The sequence below is a fragment of the Nyctibius grandis genome, chromosome 1 (assembly GCF_013368605.1).
Source record: "Nyctibius grandis isolate bNycGra1 chromosome 1, bNycGra1.pri, whole genome shotgun sequence".
In the NCBI taxonomy this organism is placed as follows: Eukaryota; Metazoa; Chordata; class Aves; order Nyctibiiformes; family Nyctibiidae; genus Nyctibius; species Nyctibius grandis.
The window spans coordinates 79,451,019-79,472,899 of record NC_090658.1 but is presented as its reverse complement, the minus strand read 5'-3'; the positions used below and the strand labels follow the sequence as shown (position 1 = coordinate 79,472,899).

At 36.8% G+C, this 21,881-nt stretch overlaps 1 protein-coding gene across 1 annotated transcript in view; it reads left to right on the top strand.

Moving 5' to 3' along the window:
• ARMC2 (armadillo repeat containing 2) overlaps positions 1–21,881 on the top strand; it is a 63,583-nt gene that overhangs the window by 6,671 nt on the left and 35,031 nt on the right. Inside the window, exons 5-9 of the mRNA XM_068411603.1 lie at positions 2,583–2,633; positions 11,900–11,970; positions 15,406–15,498; positions 18,421–18,596; positions 20,286–20,388. Coding sequence (XP_068267704.1) covers positions 2,583–2,633; positions 11,900–11,970; positions 15,406–15,498; positions 18,421–18,596; positions 20,286–20,388 — 494 coding nt within the window. The remainder of the gene's footprint in view (positions 1–2,582; positions 2,634–11,899; positions 11,971–15,405; positions 15,499–18,420; positions 18,597–20,285; positions 20,389–21,881) is intronic.

Below are 21,881 nucleotides of genomic sequence, written 5' to 3'. Positions count from 1 at the left end.
GGAGGCTTGTGGGAGCAAAGAAAGAGTTTCATGAGTATGGAGGGAGGGAAAATGAGAAAATAAGCCCAGCGATGAAAAAAATTGTGGGTGAAGGAAACTAAAGCACCAAGGAGACTGCTTCAGTGCAAGATCATTTTCTCACATTAAAATGTGACCCAAAAGACTTTTTAGGTAAAGACTCTGTGGATTATCATACTACATAAGTTACTGTAATTTGACTTTAATTTAGTAAAGGTGTGGTGTGAAGTACTTTAGTGTTGCAATTGAAACAGATAGTTAGTTAATGGTATCCAAGTGTCTCAAATAAGAAAGGGTCAGTTGATACTTTTACTAATTGGACAGAATGACCTTCCATCTGAGTCATAACTTTGAAACTTGCAGGTATGATTGAACAGTTAACCCATTATACATCCTTACTATCTGTTCAAAAGTATATGCTTCTCCTTTCTAAGCTTGGGAGCTCTGCAAGTTTTTGATTTTGGGTTTTTGTTACTGGTGCTTTTCACAATCACTCATTCATAGGGCATTGTGTACCATAATCATTGAGTTTTCTGGTAGCCTGGACCACAGAATGTCATGATTTACTTTGATTACCGTGATATTTTTTGAGAATGACGGGCTTCTCTACTGAAATATTCTTAGGAACAGGCAAAAAAAAAAAAAACTATTAGCGAAAAGATTGCTTGTTGCAACATGAAGTCTTATAGGACATTTTCAGTTTGGTTTCTCCATGTAAGAGGAGTTTTAGAAAATACAAAAAGTTGAAAGGGGAAAATTATATATTTTCAACTTAATATTCTTTAAACATCATTATGCTTATTTGAAGAATAGGTTGTCAAGGTTCATTTTGTATAAGCTCTGCTGGCTTAATTTCTTTATGACCTGTTACTTATTTTTCTGATTCTTAACATGATAGCTAAGATACTAATGATTCTAACCATAAAAGTTGGAATGTGAATGCATGTGCTTGTCATATCCATGTTTGAACTAGGGAGAATAATACTAGAGGTAGTTGAGTCTCACCCATCACTTAAATTATATTTCAAATTACTGGCCTTAAGATAAATGTTTTCCAATCTTGTTTGGACTACTTTTCTCCAAAATAGAAGAGTAACATTGTTGAATGCAAGATCTGTATTTTTGAATGGTGCATCTTTACCTTCTCCTGTGGGTTGTGCATGCTTTCTGTGTACTTGAGACAGAGATGATTTTTGCCAGTGCTGCCTGTGCTGCTTTATACCCTTGCACCAAGGATCACTAACAACATTTAGGTGCTCATACGGCTTAGAGTACCAGACATACCTGCAGTGCTGCAGTATGCACAAAAATAATACAACATGCTTTCCCTTTAGTAAAGGACAAAGATCCCTCATCTATATCGGCCCAAGCAGTTCATGCCATCGTATGAGGGAATGGCTCTAGGTAATCTCAGCTGCTCTCATACATTCTAACTCATTGCTAAGACTTATGCTGGTAAACACATTGGTTCAGTATTTGCATATGATACTATGCAAGTCAGGCAGACATTCATCTATATCCTTTTCTGAGTTCAGACATGTCATTCTTCATCTGACAAGGTGGTTGAAAGGTATCACAAACCTATCCTTCAGTATAGTTCGTTGAGTTTGGTCTTGATAGGAGTTGTATATAAAAGGCCATGTATGGCCCATAGAGGGGTCATTGGAATAACAGAGTTTTGGAATTCTTTCTCAGTAGGACATGTTTACAGGTACTATATGATTGCTATGATTAGATTGCATCTGCTTCTATGTCATAAATACTTGAGGCTTCTTGTATGAAATTAAAAGATATTTTCTATTTAAAGTACATTGTATTCAGGAATAATAGGATGAAGGCTCAAAGGAATGTGAAAACTTTTATTACCTGGAGTCTTGTCATTCTCCATGTGAAGCAGTTGTGTCAGCCTCAATTCTGTATCCCAGTGATTTAAAACCCTTGCAGGAATTGAGAGGATTATAGAAATAGTACACTTCGTACAGGAGAAGGTGCATGAGACTCTACTCCCTTTTCCCCACAGTTCCTATATATGTAACAAAATAACTTTTCTAGTAAAGCTCTGCTTCTGATAATGATGAAACTGTAGAGCATGCCAAAATAGCATGGCAGATTCCTGCCATTAATGCTATTACGTTTATTTCAAAGAGAACAGAAGGGAAGTATTTTATTCCAGTGAGAGACTTGCTCACTTTCCATCTCAAATTCTTTTGTTCTCTCAAGGGCTGATGAAAAGAATGAACAGCGCTAATGAAATCACTGCTGCTTTATAAAGATACTGGGGGAAAAAAAGAGAAAAGGACCTCTTGAGGGGAAGAGGTATTTGCAATTTGTTTGCAATTCTGTTTTTCAGATCACCGTCTAGTTATAATAGAATAGGTATGTTAATTGAAGCAGATTGAATTTATTGACATGTTGTCTCAGGAAAGCAAGGAGCAATTTCTGACAATCATAAAGAAGCTAAGTTTTGTTTACATCTTCATCCAGCCATTGTGCCTTGCCATCTATTGTGATTGCTATAGAAATGAAACTTCTAAAATGTTTTCTGCATTCATATATTTCAACAGAAGTGTCAGCAGCGATGGCAGATTTGCTGATGAAGAGCAACAGTTTCCCTGGTGAGAAAAGATGAATTTTGGGTTTTTTTTCTCCTCCTTCAATTTCTCAATATTCTGAAAGCTTAGATGTCATTTCAGGACTCCTTAGAAACATAGGTGCCTTCAATGAGGAAAAGCTTGATGGCACCCAGTTGATTCCCAGGTGGCCTGCTCTACACTTCTTTTAATCCGTGATTTCTATAAATAGCTACAAAAGGATTAGAAGGTGCTGTAAAGAAGATACACTATGGCCTATTTTCTATCACCATTGCTGTCTTTATTAAATGCCTGTTTGACAGAATCCTTGAGAGGTATTCATCAACTGCTTCCATAAGACTAGTTTCTCTTTCTTGTGCTTTTTAGAGTTTTGGAATGCTTCAATAGAAAATGATAAAAGCAGGGGACAGGTGAATACTGGAAATCACTTCTGTCTGATTGCTTAAACTAGATTCACATCTGTGCCCAAAATATTCATTCCTTTTCTCCTCAAACAAAAGGATTCCTACAGAGGAGATAGATTTCTTTCCTGAAGGGAACACCCATTCTGTTTTGCTTTGGATGAATTTTTGAAATGAATGACATGGTGTGAATATCAATTTGTTGTATGATTTAGCTGATACTGCTGCAGATTCTCCAGACTTCTTTCAGGATTTGTCTTTTCTTGTTAAGTATATTCACAACTTCTGGAGTTCTCATAAACACATGGAAACAGGAAATTAATCTACTCCTAACTAATATTTCTCTATTTCTGCCTCAGTTCCACTAGCTATTGAGACCACTAATTTAAGAAACAATCGAGTGGTGAAAAAGCTTTCACAGGGAGAGCTTTTTACAGTGTTTTCCAAAGAAAGTATGACACCTGCCCTTCCAAGAAGGTGCCTATTTTTGTATAGGATTAGGAGATACCGAGAGAAAATTTGGAATGAAGAATTCTTTTTTCAGAATTTTTTACAGACTTCTGAAGGAAAAGAGCAACAAGAAGCTGTTACCTCTGGTCTCTTCAATTGTGAAAGAGAGAGTGGAGTTTAGGCTCATTTTTGCTGCCTGTTCCAAAGGGAGTCTTTCCACTCTAGTCATTAGTTTCAGACTAAGGTCATTGGTCTCAAATCTGGGAGATCTAAGTCTTGAGAGTCCTTATTACCAATTGAATGGCAATTCTAGAATGGGAAAGTGTGCCATGCAAGGGGTAAAGAAGGAATGACAATTCAGTCTAGGTAGGACTATAGTAAAAAAGGATTTAGATTTAATTTTTTTAGAATGAGAATGCTTATGCAAGATTCAAGTTAGGAAGATGAAGATGCTGTGGTTTTCAGACTCAGATATATTTTGGCTAGTATTTAGGTGTTTTTTATGGTTACAGTTAGGCTGTCAGTTGTCTGCTTGCTTAAAGATACCCTGCCACAAATAGATATTGTTAATATTTTCTGTACTAGGCAGAAGATGCAAAGACTGTGAAGAATAAAAAGAGTAAGGATATAGGTTTTTCATCAACCTCTATTATTCTTTTAAGCCATACTATTTAACATGTGCATGAAGTTCTTCATCAACAGCCTGTATAAATAGAATACTATATTCTTTTTATCGCTGGAGCTGTCATAAGTAATGGACTATGCCCATGATTGTGTTTATAAAGGAATTGTTATTTGCTCATCTTCAGGATGACTCAGAATGCATGGCCTATTTGTCACCATATTTTTGCAAATTATGTTGCCTTTCTACTATTTATCGTTTCTCATATCAGTGGTATCAGTTATAGTCTCAGTTATAGTTTTCACTCCCTTTATTTTTGTCTTTTCTGGTGATGTTACTTATGATATAATCCTCTACAAATCCTGAAATAATTTCAGGACATCTATATTATCGGTTTTTCAATTATTTGCATGCTTTTGAAAAGCTTTGTAGCTGAGAAACAGGACTGACTAGAGGTTTGTGTAATTGGTTTAATACTTTAATTTATATTTCTTTTAGTTGTCAGCAAGTAATTTGCTGTGTTTCCGTTATGTTTTCTAAAAGGAAAATAGTCTTTAAAAATTAGAGCTGTTGTACTAATTCTCTTTCCTTTGAGGCACATCTGTTACATTGTGTTTGTATGTATCTTGTTTGTCCCTGAGATGACATCATGAAAAGGAATGTTCAGTTGTAGTTGAGCAAAACAGGGACACATTCGCTTTAGTAGCTTAGTGAAGGTCAATTCTTTGTCTAAAAAGATAGAGTGCCTTTCAAGTGCAAAGTTATGGGTCAGGAAGAAATCACCTGGTTTATCATAGAATCATAGAATGGTTTGGGTTGGGAGGGACCTTAAAGATCATCTAGTTCCAACCCCCCTGCCATGGGTAGGGTCACCTTTCCACTAGACCAGGTTGCTCAAAGCCCCATCCAACCTGGCCTTGAATACTTCCAATCCACGACTTCTCTGGGCAACCTGTTCCAGTGTCTCACCACCCTCACAGTAAAGAATTTCTTCCTAATATCTAATCTAAATCTACCCTCTTTCAGTTTAAAACCATTCCCCCTCATCCTATCACTTCATGCCTGTGTCAAAAGTTCCTCTCCCGCTTTCCTGTAGGCCCCCTTTAGGTACTGGGAGGCTGCTAGAAGGTCTCCCCGGAGCCTTCTCTTCTCCAGGCTGAAGAGCCCCAACTCTCTCAGCCTGTCTTCATAGGAGGGGTGCTCCAGCCCCCTGATGATCTTTGTGGCCCTCTTCTAGACTCACTCTAACAGGTCCATGTCTTCCTTATGTTGGGGGCCCCAGAGCAGGACACAGTACTCCAGGTGTGGTCTCACAAGAGCGAAGTAGAGGGGCAGAATCACCTCCCTCGACCTGGAGGGGTCCTGGTGGACATCAGGTTCATAGAACCGCTCAGGTTGGAAGGGATCTCGGAAGATCATCTGGTCCAACCTTTTGTGGAAAACAGAGCCTAGATGAGATTATTTAGCACCCTGTTCAGTCACGTCTTGAAAACCTCCACCACACCTGGAGTGCTGGGTCCAGTTCTGGGCTCCCCAGTGCAATAGAGATACGGAGCAGCTGGAGAGTCCAGCTACTAAGATGATTGAGGGAGTCCTTCATATGAGGAAAGGCTGAGATAGCTGGGACTGTTTAGCCTGGAGAAGAGAAGGCTTGGGAGAGACCTCATCAATGCATATAAATACCTGAAGGAAGGGTGCGTTGTGACACCCTCATTGGTTGTGTGACAAGAGCTCTTCCTCCTCCCCCATGGCAGGCACTCAAAAGAGGAAAAACTAGTTATTTACCTGTGACTGTTCTTTTAAAGTCTTATTGGTTGTATGTACTTTCACAACACATCCTTGCAGCTTTTCCCTTTGTAGTCCATATAGAATTTGTGAGTTTTTGATTGAAAGGAAAACACACAGTTACTTAAATAGCCAAATGATCCTTTCCAATGGAAGGCATGCCATCCTGGATACTGCTAGCATTAAAAATAAACCCAGATTACAGTGTAGATGTAGTCACACTCTGAATGTACATGTCAGTAACATCTCAAAGAACAGTCTTTCTAAATGGCATATCTGTTTCCAGATTACCCACAATCGGAGGGGACTGAGCTCTGATCTAGTCTGAAAGAACACCTTTGTGCCTAGTAGTCCTTTTGATACACCTGGCTTGTTTGAGCTGGCCTCCAGGATCTGCTTAGCACTGCTTTAAATCTGTTCTTCTTACCACTTAGTGAAATGTCTTGATTTTTGGATGTAGATGCATCATGTCTGGCTTTCCAATGCACACAATATATGTTTGTAAAATCAGATGTTCAGTGCTTGTATTTATGTATAAACAGTCTGCATCTTTTACTTATTGCGGTGCTTAGGCTGTTTTTAGAGCCTTGTGAAAAACTGGAAATTGCTCTCCTAGATGTTTGAAGACCTGAAAACATTGATATATCAAGGATCCAAAATAAAATTTGTGAACATTTGAGTCACATTTTTTGGTTTTAAATTAACTAGAAGAAAGGAAGTTTGCAGGGGATGAAGGGGGTGGAATGAAGGAAAGCACATTAGGGAGAAATTAAGTGACTATTGGGTGGAAATGGAAGAAAAAAGAAGAGGGGGATGGAATGCATTGGGGTGAAAAACATGAAGGCAGAAACTGAAGGAGAACTGCAGGCAGATCACCCCAACAGCACCCTCTATTTGCTGAAAGCATCTAAGAAGCTTTTTGGTCACTGTTAGAAGACAGTGAGCAAGGTGGACTTTCAGCATGACCTATTATGGCTTTTGTATATTTTTGTTACATAAATCGCTAGTGTACTTTTAGATTAAGTATGACTGGTTTTGTTTACCTTATCAAGATAAAGACAAAAATAAAAGGGTTCTAAGGACAAACAATGAAAACTCTCAGGGGCTTAGATTTGCTTACGAGGAAGGAACTTAGAAGATTAGAATTGTGGTTCTATAGATATAGAAAATGCTCCGCAGATATAGATGTGTAGAAATTGTATGCTCATAATTACAGTTTTCTGACTTAAGAAAAAGGGCATCAAAGAAATAAAAGGAAATTGTGAGGCAATAATCTCAAATGCCTTAGAAATTTATTTAAAAATAAACTGAATCCCACCCCACAGCTAAATATTACTTTACTTTAGAAAGTAATGCTACTAGAAGTTAGCAATGAGGCCAACATTTTATTGAGAGCACATGGATGATAAAAGATCTTTCATGTGGTGGCAACACAGACTAAGGCTTCTTATCAGGAAGGAACTTCTGAAGAGGTTTTACTCTGAGTGTCTGTACTTAACCAGTTTTATGTCGTCTTCTGATACACTAAAAAGAGGTAGCTGAAGACAAGCCTTTGGACTAACTAGACCATGTTCTGTTTCATATTTTGTAAAATGTATGTAAACGTATGTTCTGTTAATTTTAGTATTGCTGTAGTTTATGCAGGTGACACCTTCAGTAGGCGGTGTGCTGTGTGTTTTTCCAAGTACCTTCCTAGTTACCTTTCAGGGTTTAAATGTTGCTGATGTTTGAGATTTACCTCTATTTGGAAAGTTTTGTGTGGAGCTGACTGAGAGAAAATGGTGTTTTGTTAGTCAGTCTCCATAAAGTCCTTGGATGTTAAGCCTAATATTCCTTCTATTTCTGTCAATGCAAACCAGGTTGGTGGTTCTGATGTCTTCAATCAGCTCCACACCCCAAAGAAGTTGCCTTAAGCAGTCACATAGAATTTGCCAACAAAAGATACCTTAAATACAAAGTTAAGGGTGCTCTGCAGAATCTTGTTATCTTCCAGATCACGAAGTTGGTAATTAATTTTCATTTCCTTGTTTAAAAATGTAAAATAAATGTATTTCCAGACAGCAGCTAGTGTCTGCTGTGTATGGCTTCCTCACAGCGTTTACTCGGGGCGTACTATGCAGTGTCTGCATGTGAGTAGCTCACTGCCTTTGTAAGACTCTGTTCAGATTCCGCTTTACGTGGGGTAGTCTCAGTTCCCGTCTCTACTTCAAGAGAGTCCACAGATTCAGTTTACATGGGTGCAAGAGAAGAGGCTCATAATCTCTGGAGGAGGAAAGTTGTGTGAGATTTTGGCACCTGCGGAAGCAGATAGTATGGGACTTATGGCCTTTTCCATACCCACTGCCCTTATCGTTTGCTCATTCTCTGGTTATTCCTGCTCTCCTCTTTGAGAACTAACCCTTATATTCTTCATCCTTTGTTGCACTATCTCAGTTACTGTGCTCCTTTGTTCTTCTCCCACTTCTATATTTTCTAGTTTTGCCTCCCGAAGTTGTAAGAATATGTAGGTAGGTTACAAAAACCTTACCATGAGGAGAGGAGAGGGTAGTGCCTTCAAGTTCGACAATTCAGAAAAGATTATCATGTTCTCTTTTCTTTCTAATTAAGCTTTGCTACCTCACTGATCAAAGGTGCTTGTTAGAGACAATTCTGTAGAGAAGCATTAACTTGTTAGTATATGTCCCTCTTAACTGGTAACTAAATAATCGGTGGGGCACCAGGGCTACATCTGTACTAATAATTAATGAAAGTTAAACAAAGGCGTTGGTCTCTGGCTTGGTGGCCACCTGCTGTGTCATGGGTTATGTTAATACAATGAAAGTATTTTTAACCTCTTCCCTACCACACACAAAGTATTGACTGGGAATGTCCCTACCTCTGCTTGTCTGTTCCTCATGCCCAGGCATTTATTGAGGGAAGTACAGCCTTTCTTGGGCCAGAACTGTAGCAGGGACCATGCTAAGGGTCTAACTGTATGGAAAGGTGTGGCCCAAAATTCAGGCCCATTGCCAGACACTGTTTTACAAGTAAAGAGGTAGCCAGACTCTCAGATGTTTAAGGTTCCACAGCATGAGGAAAGAGCCCAAGCATTATTCCTCTATTAGGATCTCACACTCACATTTGTGAATCAGACCTTGCTGTTGTGTGCAGCTTCTTTAGAGAGAACTAGACCAATTCTTTGCCTCTGGGATGCAGTTCTTAGAAATGTACTTTTCCCTGGAATACCACTGAAGGTGAGAGTTTGCAGATTTACCGTTAACAAGAGGCTCATGGCAAGAGCAAGCAAGTAAACATCTAAACATGCAGAGTTTCTGAATAAATGCTGCTTTCTCTTAATTATGCATTCTTTCACCAGGGAAAAATAGTGAACACACTACTGGGGTGCTGGCTCACCTTCCTTTTGGAAGTCCTCATAGTCTGTGTACATCCAAGAAAGCAATGTTCCTCATAGGGGCTACTATGATCTCCCTTACATGAGAGGGACAGAGATGATCCAGTTGCCAAGTTCTTTTTTCCTCTGTAAGTCATCAGAGCCTCTGTCAGTTGATTTCTTGATGAGTCCCTTATCAGATGATCAGATTTCTGCCAATTGACTTTGTTTCCAAGGCAACCATGTTCTTGACAAGCCAGTTCCCTTCAATAGTAGGTAACTTATTTTTTAGAGTAGGTTGATTCATTTAACTGCATAGTTCTTAACAAGATATTGCTGCTTAAGTTTCAACCCTACATGAAAGTGAAAAGCTAACAGAGAAGCAAAAGTCTCTGTAAGTAAAATGGAGTTGGCAGTATGGTAAAGATACGTAAAGGGTTTTATAATCTCTCACAAAATTCATAAATTGTACATACTCCCGAAAGATAAGCCTGCCCACCACCAGTCATTCTCATTTATGTACGTATTCAGTGTATTCTTTTTCTGAAAATAATGAGAGTTCCAGTTAAGCTGTTTAACTTATGTTTCCCAAAAGTACAGATAGTTCTGTGAATACCAGCAGTACAGCGATCTGCTTTCCTGCTCACATAGGTCTCTAAACTGGTTGATACTGGTGTTTAAGAAATCATAGGTTCCAAGCAAACTTTTTTTTTTACACAGTTCAAACTTTGACATGGTCTTACCCTTCATCTTGCATATGTGGTGTTTCTATCTGATAAGTGTTGAGGTTACTGCATCCTTTGTTTGAGTGTCTTTTCTATTCAGCTGCTTGTGTTTTCTACAAAACTTGTAGGATTGTCTTTGTTGAGGCTTCTTGGATTCATCCTGTGGATTTACATTTTAGGGGAAGAGGCACAGACAGGATATAGTTACAAAACTCTTTTTCTGAGGAAAGCAAACTCAAACATCCATATTCATATAGGCAGATAGTGTCATCATGCCTACAAATAATTCTGAAGATACTGATTTCTGAATATAGCTGGGTTAGTATTAAGTGACCGAAGTTATTATTCTGTTACTTATCCAGTGTCCTTTCAGGTTATAGTATTGATTTCAGGGGTGGCTGAACCTTGTAGAATCATTTCTTAAACTTTTAAAGTTTATAGGACGAGGTATTCACATAAATGGAAACAAATTTTGATTTCTGTTAATACACTGAACTGTATTTAATGTGTGCTGTAGAAACCCTCTTTCTTAGGGATGTCAGTCTGTTTTAGAGTAGAGATGCAAGCACTTGTCTATATTTTTTTTTAAAGCCTTGCTTCCCCAGAGGAGTAGGAATTGCCATATGTGAGCTGAAGTAATTTCAAGATATTTTGTGTAAGTATTTAGATTTTGGAGCACTTAGATCCTTACGCTGTAAAAAGACAGCATTATTCACTGTTAGCCATAATGAAGCAAGCGTTCCTCTGTAATGTGATTGCTTGGGAAAGTTTTGACTGATCACAGTGAGCTATCCAGTCCCTTTTGTAGGGAAGTGATCTTACAAGAGCTTTGTCTTCTATTCTGTCTCCATCTGTTGACAGGATGACTTACATCTTCTGTCTGGACTGGCAGACAGGGTTTAGGCGCCAGTCCAGCAAACCACTTAAACAACAGTTTAGCTTTAAGCTTTATAGCAACTAAATTAACAGGTTAAAAAAATTGCAATAACATTGCTAAGACACTACTGTTATCTTTAGAAGGAAATTTAGGAGGTTGGGTTGTATTGGTACACGAACTATAAGTGCAATAAGAAGTGTTAAGTTAAACATACACCGAAAATAGAAAACATAAAGACCTCTGTCCTTAGTACAGAATTTAAAGTATGAAAGATTTCTGTTTAATAGCAAAGAGAGTCTATATCTTGTATATTTCTTTTAGATCAGCGCTGCTTGAGTGTGTAGCTAGGCAAACAGAATAGATTTATCACAGATATATGTAGTAGTTTCCTCTGCCCAAAGAAAGACTAATCATACAATCAGTAGGAATTATGGCATTACTCACTGTTGTTTTACAAAGAAATGACAACATACATGATTCTTGTACTAACAGAACTAGTGACCACCTAGTGACCGCTACGCAGTTAGCAATAGTTCACAGGCAGACCTGAAAATTCTAATATTTACATTAAAGGTTACTAAAATGTTTGTTTCTTTGAAAATAAGAATAATTAAATCTTTTAAAAGTGTTAATTCTATCAGAAGAAATCACTGTCCTTGGGAATGAATGAACTTACAGTTTTAAGCTAGTTGAGTTTATATTCAGTTAATGAAACTGGTGATAAAATAAAAATTGGATCTTTCTGAGTTTAGTTTGGTTCAGCTTTCAGCTTTACTGTGGAAGTGGAAATGCTTTAGGTTTTGTGTTCCATGCTGGTGACATCTTGTGGTGTAAATATGTCAGTGTTTCTGAAGGAGCTTTCTGTAATACATACTGGAGGAAGTTGTATTTATATGTCGTTTTTAATGAGCAGATAACCTACTGACTTAGTAAAATGGCTTATAATCTTTTCCAATTAGTTATTAATATGCAGATCTCATACTGAGTGCATGTGAAGAAAGAAGCATTTTAGGCATTATATTCTGATATACTTTGTGTGTTTCTATACTGTATCTTTTAGTGACCAGATAAAAAAGCCTGGCACAAGTTCATCATGGCCAAGGAGTACAGGCTGGAAAAGAAGAGTAACAGGTACTTCATAAAGCATCTCAATCTCCAGTCAAAAAATGTGAAATACAGTCAAATAGAAATAATCTAATTTTTGTGATTTGAAGATCTTTTCCTTCTTTATTCACTGAACAATATTTTTGATTTTCTAGATACATTGTTTTTTTTTTACTGATGTTGGTAAAGAGAAACAATATTCAAGAGATCTTCACTTTAAAAGTCTGTTGATATTTTCTCTCTTGTTTTTCCCATATGTAGGCTTAAGAATTTGCCAATCCACTAACACCTTGTTTGTCCATTGCTTTTTGTAAACTGGCATAGTTGCACAGAAACTAATAAAGTTATGCCAGGCTATATTAGCTGAAGATACAGATTCTGGATTGCCCTGTAGGGATGTATTTTGCTAATTTTACATAACAGATTTTAATTAGTATTTCCTGATAGCTGGCACATTTCATACATGGCAAGTACATATTTGAGAGTCTAGTATGAAAATCTGAAGTTTCTACTCTGCTGTTGTTATGCTTTAATACTATTTTTCTAGAACTGAGAAGTTGCGTTATTCTGGATCATTCTGGCAAAGGGTGTAATGTGCTCTGCTTTCATTTCTTTCAGACGAGCTGAGAGTATTTACTATGTCATGGGAGTTAGTATTCTGTGGGACTGTATTTTCTCTGTTTATAAGCTTTTTAATTTATTTGTGCTATTTTATTGGTGCTATTGAAAAAAACGTCTGTTACTAGGATTGTTTCTTTTTATATCTACTTTTTTTAACATTATGTAGCTTCCCTAGTTTGTGCATACTTCATCTTTAATCCCAGAATAAACTGTATGATAGCAGCAGAAATTCTCAATCATTTCTTCTCTATAATGGGGTCCTGGGGGGAGTGTTCATTTACAGATTATTTCTGTTTTCTGATACGATTTGTGTCTATACTTTCACATTTTAGAGAGGAGGTAGACTTTTTAAAATATTGATATGTTCTTAGCCACTCAGTATTCTGTGAAAAGGCTAAACATGATAAGTCAGGCAGTACACAGCTTTTGAAAGCTCAGTGTTGCTAAGGCTCTTGTATTTACATGCTAAAAACAGCAACCAATAAATGTAGACTGATTAGTCTACATTTTTTTTTGACCAGAATGCAAAGCTGTGGTTAAGACCTATGAAAAACTGAGACAACAAACTTCAACTTGCTGAATTCTTTTGCTTGAGTATTTTTGCTGTTGAATTGTGATTCGCTCAATTAGAAGGTTCAAGACAGCTTCTGCAATATTTTAAATACAATTAGTGCCATAACTTTTCATCAGCACCTTAAAAATCTCCCAGGACTGAGACATATGCAAGTTTACAATTTATTAATGTTGCTTTTCTTTATAATCATGTATTTCCTGTTCATTCTTAATGCTAGGTTTAATATTTTTTCGTAAAAGCTGATTATCTTTTTTTTTTTCCTAGTTACAAGAGATATTTGTTTAAAAAATTATGCCATTATAACTTTTAGATTGCTATATTTTTCTGATGAATGTGAGACAGCTGCAGCAGAGTGGCACAAAAAATCAGTTCTTTTTGTTCTGAACTAAAAATTGAATTACTTTATTTTTTTTCCTAGTGAGAGGTTTGGTCATATCTGCAAATGCATACGTGAACTATTCTATTTCTTGCTTTATAAAGTTAAACATGTACATGATTAGAAAGTCAGTCCCATCTTTCAGTTTAAGAGAGGTAGCTACAAATTGGAAAGAAAAGAAATAATTGAGTCAATATGTGGGTTTTGTGGCAGGAAGGAACAGTGCAAAGCATTCTAGTGTTCTCATTTCAGCTGTGCTCTTACATTATCCGGAGCAGAACTTTCACTTTGTTGCAAATGCTTCATAGTGTTTTATTAATTAAGCTACTCATCAAGCTAAATAAGACTATTAACTCATTTAATCTAGAAAATAAAAAAGGTCTGCAAAATAAGTAATAATAATATTACTTAATAACATCTACTGATATGTATATATGCACACACCAACAATATGTAGTTATTGTAATAACTTACTTACCGGTGTATTACATATGAAACAGCAGCATTTTTGTATAATCTGTTGAAATAGATATAATTGATAGATTCATTCTGTGTAAAATATAGGTAGACAGTTAAAGTTAATCCAGATACACAAAAAGAGTCTGGATTTATTTTTAAGGAGGAAGCTTTTAAAATAGTCAGGAAGTTTTTAATTGTTTCACTGTTCCAAGCACTGCTTAGTAGACTAATTTTTTTTAAGGTCTGAGATACTGTTCTTATGATGCAAACCTCTTAATATCAGTGTTCTCATGTAGTACAATATTTTTTGTGTTTGATAATGATTATGTTAAGAATTTACATTGTCATTTGAATGCAAGAGCTAGTAATGAACAGTAGGAGATAGTTTCTGACAAATCTCACAAAAAATGTATATATTCTAGTCTTAATGGCTTTATTCATGTTATTTAGTGGAGTTGTGTTACTTCTATTTCCCTATTCAAAAAAAAAAAGAAAACAACAAGCCAAACTCCATCTTCATAACAACAACTTTGGTTGCCTACAAGATAAGGAGCTTAACCTAATCTTGAACTCCAAAAATATGCTTACATGCACCTTGTAAGCAATTGTTAGATCCTTTGAAACTCAAGTTGCACAGAAACTCTGTCTCTCCAGCTGTAGTGGGCCAACGTCAAGACCAGAATTCTGTCACTTTCACGTAGTGCCAGGTGAATGTGAAAAGGATGTTCAGCAAGTTGGAATAATTCCCGGTGATATTGCATCCATATGAAAGTCAATCCTGGAATCAATTTTTTAATAAACTGTGTTTCACCAACTCCCTTGTCCAATCTGAAAACAGATCCACACTCCCAGTCTTGTTTCCAGAAGAATTCCAGACCACTGATTTTTTGGTCTACCAATTTTTAACTTGATGTCTGCTGGTAAACTTTTTTTGTATCTTCTTTATCAAAGCAAAAAATAAAAAAAAGCTGAAATATTTTTTTAAGCTTCACTTTGTGAAGTGGACAAGGTTTCTGCTAATGAGCAGTAGCTCTTTCTCAGTCACTGTGAAGGAAATTGGTTGAGGGTGGCCCAGAAAACTGGGAATTAGTTGCCTTTGAGGTTTCTGATGTGTTTATTGGAGACAAAACATCTTTCAGATGTTCATGTAGTTTGCTCTTCATTTCCCAAGATGCTGTGTGAGAAATTGTTTAACATAACAAAGAACAGGAGGGAAACATGCATTTTACAAAAATTTAATCGAAACTTTTGTTTTTGAGAAAATGTAAATAAAAACAAAAGCTTGAATAGGTAGAATAACCCAGAATACAGCAAAATGTGAGATTTTTAGATTTTTTTTTTGACTGATGAATAAAGTATTTGTAGCTATTTATTTGTGTAAAAATTGAAAGCTTCACTGAATATATGCTTTTGTTTTGAATGTATTTTGAAGGCCTAGAGGATGAAACGAGAATAAATGAATCAGAAGAGGAACTAATCTTTTGGCATATAAAGATTCTACCAATTCTGCATGAGCTGAAAAAAGGTGGGTAACACTGTTCTTGAAAGGGTGTATTTTCTGTACTGTTTCCTGCAGAAAGTATGAGACTCAGTTGTGTTTACTACAAAAGAATAACAGTAGTTGGACTGTGTAGCCTTTTATGCTTTCATATGTTCAATGACTTTGCAGTGTAAAACTGGCCTGGGCAACTGTCTCTAGGTGGCCCTGCTTGAGCAGAGGGGTGGGACCAGATGACCTCTAGAGGTCCCTGCCAACCTCCACCATTCTGTGATTCTGTAAAAAAAATACTGGTTTAGAGAAGATCTTGTCTGATTAAGCTACCTTATTTTAGACAACATAGCTCTGCCAGCTTAGCAGTCAGTGATGAGGTAGAAATTTTAAGAATCAAGTATTGCACAGATTCGCTGTTTTAAGCATAGACTCTATTAAAGGTCTCAATTAATTTTAGAAAAGTAGGGAAATCTTAATGAAAATTTCCATTTGTGCTTAAAGTGTTAGATGTCTCAGAAAAGTACGTAATGACCCAGAACATTGAAACAAAACTAAGTAAATTAAGCATAGCTTGAAAGATTGAACTCTGAAATCCATTTTAATGTTTAATTCAAAAGGCTGTTTAGGTGACTTCTATAGACATATTTATTTGAATGGTGGCAATATAGAAAGTGGATTTGTTTTTACAAGGGGTTAAACGTGAGTGTCAAATTAGGGGATTGATTCTGTTTTACGGGATCTTTTGCAGTGTTAATTATAGCATGGTACAGATTAGAAATTTTTTTGCATAATTTTGCAGATGTTGATGAGTATGAAACACCTGTACAGTACTGAGTGATTCCCAAAATATATCATTATTTTAAAAAGACAAAATTCTTATTCCCACATCTGTCACTTGTGTAGCGAAACACTGATCAGGAAATTTGAAAACAGCTATGTAACTTCACATTTTCCTTGCTTAATGCTGAGATTGTCAAATATGAGCCACTGAGTTAAAGTTTTGCATAGTGAGTTTTCTTTATTGGTAAGCAAAATATTATTTAGAGGTAAAATCTAAACATGTCTTTCCCTTGTCATGAATGTAACTAAGGCAAATAAATTTTCATGCTCCTTTTTCTCAGTCTTTACTTGATTTGGTTAGTGTGTTGGGTTTTTTTAGCTTTCTTTTAAAACTTGATTATGGTTCAGTTTTTCTAATAGTAGATGAAATTATCTAATGATACTTTCTCACCAGCTGATTGAATGTAGTACTACCAAAACCTTAAAGTTAAGAGTTTTGATGCTTCTTGAATATTCACGCAGATTGTAACTGAATTGCATCAATGCTTCCTGCAGCTGTGTGTTATATTGCTTTACTTAGGCTGTTTACTGCACAATTGCAGTTTTTCCTATCAAAATGAATATTAGAATTCCATAATATTAATGTTTTTGTGGGTCTATTGGTAATTCAATATTTTTTAATTTTGTCTGCAGTCACTTGCTTCATACCTTTCAGCTAATTCCTTGTACATGCATTTAGGTCACACTGAGTTTTTTATATATTAATAGAAAAGCCTTTTTCTTCCCCTTTCACCCCCAAAATATTTGCAGAAAACTTTCCATTCAAAAACAAATCTGAAGTTTAACCTGGAACTTAATTATTGTCTAAAAGCTTATGAATATCATGTGCTTGAGATGATTGTTATATGACAAAAACAAATAGAACCACAAAGTCTCTTTTTTCTAGAGGAGCAAACACTTGATTTTGTTACATTCCAGTACTCAAGGGAGGATAAGCTTCAAAAATGCCCAGTGGGATGAGTGATGAATATTTTTTTGTTGTTGTTAATTTTGATGAAATGGAGTGGAGACCTTTCAGTGTTGGTTCCTTGCCGCTCCTGTTTTACAGCTTACTGGAGCAAAGGGTTTAGGATCATGCTAAATTTTGTTAAATTTTCTGTCATGAGGAGAGTAGAAATGGAATAGTCGTTGCTGTTCCTTGAGTATGATGATTGCAAATTGAGAACTTCCAGGCACTTCTCAGCATGAGAGGTGGGTCCTTGAATCTCCCTACAGGTTTGGGGCCTTAGATATAATGTTTTTTGTTGTAATTTCCTGTCTATATATATTTCATCACAAGTGCTTTGCCTCCTTGAATATGACTCTATTTCAGCTGTGAATTACATCTTGAGTAAATGCAGAGTTTATACAGGCAGTTTAAGTGAGTTTATATGGTGCTTTAGTAGTGTCACCTTATAGACAAAAGCAAATGTAAGAAAAGAAAAAAACACCCTCACTCTTGAATTTTAAAAATAGGCAAGACTTTTCCTTTTCCCTCTAAAGTAAACATGTACGTGATTCATTGTGTTGAGATGCAGATTTTTTAATAGTTTACTGCATGTTTTATTTTTGTACTTTTAAAACAGTGCCTGTGGGACTCAGGTTAGGAGACAGGTAAGTTTTTTGTCAACAGGCCAACAGTCCACTCAAATATATCTTGCACCTCTACTATGCATTGGAGAGTTCTGACGAGTTTTTACATTCACGTGTTCTTAATCCCAGCAAGGTCTGATATGTTAAGTTTGTATATAGGCAGAAAAATATTCCCTAACTGTCTCTTTTTCACATGTAATATTTGGTGAAGCTCTCCAAAGAATATATTCAGATTCACAGTTTCCTGGTAGACATTTGGTCAATCTGATTATTAAGCATTAAAGGTGAGTTTCATTTTAGCTTTAGGTGTTATTTTGGCACTGTGATTGTTTGGCTTGAGTCTCTTTTTGAAAGAGCAGCATAAAACTGTTTCTGAAGATCGCGTTATCATTTTAAGGGATTTATTGGGCGCCTTATTTTTGTTGTTGTGCAACCCATTCTTCATTTTGTTCTCCTGTGTCTTTGTCTGTTGAGATGCTCTGGAAAAGGTGGCACTGATAATTATTTTTTATTTTTCTGTCTCTTTCTACCCCCTTCAAGTAGAAGACAATATAGAAAACCTTTGTCTGGCTTGCACCAAGCTCTATCAAACCTTGAATGAAGGAAATATGCTTGGAAAAAGATTTAAAAGAAGAAGTGTGCTTCTGAACATATTATATAAACTTGTAGATATTAATTCAGATCCACTTTGCCTGAAGCTAGCAAAGATTATTCTGGCTGTAAGTGTTTTAAATTGTTGTTTGGTAGAATGTGAAGCTCAAAATCGTGAATTACAACTTGCATTTAATTTTTGATTTCATACTTTTAAACTGTGTCTAAACTAACCCTTTCCTAAGCACAATTTCTTGCCATACAGATATTAATCTCCCTTTCATTCAGATTGAGTCTTATTGGAGCCTATTTTTTGCAGAGAAGTTACGTCTGAGGAAGGAAGGAGGGACACAAAATAGGATAGCTGGTTATATGGTGGCAAGAATGTTGCTTAGGCATGCAAAAGAGGCAGTGTCCTAAGCTGGGATACACAGGCAGGGATTTAAACAAAACAGTAATTTAAAAAATTACACATGGAAGTTAAGCTTAGTTTTTGAATAATATCTTGACTGTATTAAACACTTTTATCTGAAAAAACAGTTTTTTTGGAAAGTGTGTAAGTGTAATTTTCTATTTCTCTGGTATTTCTTGTTAAAACTCTCAATTAAGTTGGTGCTTTTGAACCTATTGGTTCAGCTACTACTAAGTATGTATGGGCAGTCACTGGTGAAAGAATACCAGGTCGCATTGTGCTGTAGACATTTTAGTAGTGTGTGTGTTGGGGAGAGGGCGCATCTCCTTTAAGGTAGCATGTGTTATTTTAATCAGAAGATATAACTGCATATTCAGATACTACATAGATGTTAAGTGGTGCTTATAAAAAAGAAAAAAGTTCTGTTACAGACATTTTTCTGTGGAATCTTTTAAAAAACAAGAGAAGAAATTGCCTTGAAATGCAGAGGAAAGGAAGAGATTTGTCATTGTATTTTTAACACTTTTACTTCCCTTTCATGATCTCTCAATGACCATTAGTACATCATAAGATCTTGTTTTCTGATATTTGAGAATAACTTTCAATACGACATGTACTGTTGTACTGGAGTTCTTTGTGGTATGGCCATAGATGCCAAACAGAATCACAGAATCAGTCAGGTTGGAAGAGACCTCTGGGATCATCGAGTCCACCTATTGTTCTGACACCACCATGTCAACTAGACCATGGCACTAAGTGCCATGTCCAGTCTTTTCTTAAACACATCCAGAGATGGTGCCTCTACCACCTCCCTGGGCAGCCAGTTCCAATGTCTAATGACCCTTTCTGAGAAGAAATTCTTCCTAATGTCCAACCTGAACCTCCCCTGGCGAAGCTTGAGGCTATGTCCTTTTGTCCTATCGCTAGTTGCCCGGGAGAAGAGGCCGACTCCCACTCCACTACAGCCTCCCTTCAGGTAGCTGTAGACTGCAATAAGGTCACCTCTGAGTCTCCTCTTCTCCAGGCTAAACAACCCCAGCTCCCTCAGTGAATCCTTGAAAACCAGTGAATCCTTGCAAAATTTCTTTATAGGAGTTAATTAGAGAAAAAAATATGCAAGTTATTGATATACTACCTGTAGAAAACACATAAAAAGTTTATATATAATGTTATTTTAAAGTCAATCATCACAGTTTGCTAAATAGAGCTTAAACCAGCTATGTTTTAGTCGTTTAATTCTGCAAACTTTTCTGTTTGACTCAGTGTACTGTCAGGGTTTCAGCTGGAATGTAATAGTTCTGTGAGAATACAAGTTTGCCATGGTGTCTGAACTGGTAAAATGTTACAGTGCATTTTTATATGTAGATTTTAGTTGTGATTTTTATGTCTTTGACTTTCTTTGCAGATGAAAGTGAATGGAAAAAATCTTCTCAGTGTTTGCAAGCTTGCATTTAAAATTTGCAGGAATGAAAAAAATGATTACATCATTCAAAATGATAGATTATTGGGTATGTATTCTGTTCTTGTATACAAGTTAGATGTTGAAATTCAATAGTTACATTGATCATCTTTCAAGAAACACTCTCAGAGTCAACTTAATCACGCACTAAAAATTGGCTACTAGGTCAAACTAACAGTCCATCTAGTCCAGTATTCTCTGTCTAACGATGGCAATAGGGGATGCTGCTTAGGGACAGCATGGAAGCCTACTTGTTTTCTGTGATCCATTTCCCCTGTACTACCCCAGCATCCAGAATTGTTACATTCTATCAGGGCCATTAGATGGTGCCTCCCTGCCAAATCCTTTTTAGTCTCTGTTTCTAGATCTTTTGTTCATTAAAACATAAGAAAGACATCGACCTGTTGGAGTGAGTCCAGAAGAGGGCCACGAAGATGATCAGAGGGCTGGAGCACCCCTCCTATGAAGACAGGCTGAGAGAGTTGGGGCTCTTCAGCCTGGAGAAGAGAAGGCTCCGGGGAGACCTTCTAGCAGCCTTCCAGTACCTGAAGGGGGCCTACAGGAAAGCGGGAGAGGGGCTTTTGACAAGGGCATGTAGTGATAGGACGAGGAGTAACGATTTTAAACTGAAAGAGGATAGATTTAGATTAGATATTAGGAAGAAATTTTTTACTGTGAGGGTGGTGAGATACTGGCACATGTTGCACAGGGAAGTTGTGGATGCCCCCTTCCTGGCAGTGTTCAAGGCCAAGGTTGGATGGGGCTTTGAGCAGCCTGGTCTAGTGGAAAGGTGTCCCTGCCTGTGGCATGGGGGTTGGAACTAGATGATCTTTAAGGTCCCTTCCAACCCAAACCATTCTGTGAATTTGCCTAATTCCTTTTTGAACTTTCTGATTCTGTCTGCCTCTACAATTTCATAGAGCAACAGGTTCCAGAAGTTCTCTGCTGTTTTAAACCTATTTACTTTTCATTATGCCCCTGCTTGTAGTTTTGCAGGATTTGTAGGAGTTTCTACAGTCAGCTTACTCTCCACCTTCATGATTTTTTAAACTGCAGTCACATGGCATATCTCTGCCTTGTCCTCTTCAGACTGAGAGATCTCAGCCTTTTAGCTCTCTCTTTGAAAGGATATTGTATCATTCTCTCAGCTTTTTTAGTAGCGCTTCTCTATACCTTCTCTTGATATGTACAGAACAAAACTGTCTATAGAAGTCAAGATGTGTCTGCACTAAATTTTATAGAAGTGAAATAATGCTGTCCGTGTTATTTGTCATCAACAGGAAGGATATTGAGAATAATCATTGGCTTTTTTAGCTGCTGCTCCACATTGAGCCAGTGATTTTGGAAAATTGTCAGCAATGGCTCTAAGATCTCTTTCATGATTGTAACTGTATTTGTGTCATCCACACACATTCTTGCAAATATGAGAAATACGAAGAAAATGACAGTGTATGAATGATACTCAGTATCGATTGATGGTCATTCCTTTCATTAAAACTTCATTCTGTTTTGTTAACATAGGCCTTGACCTTGCAAGCATTT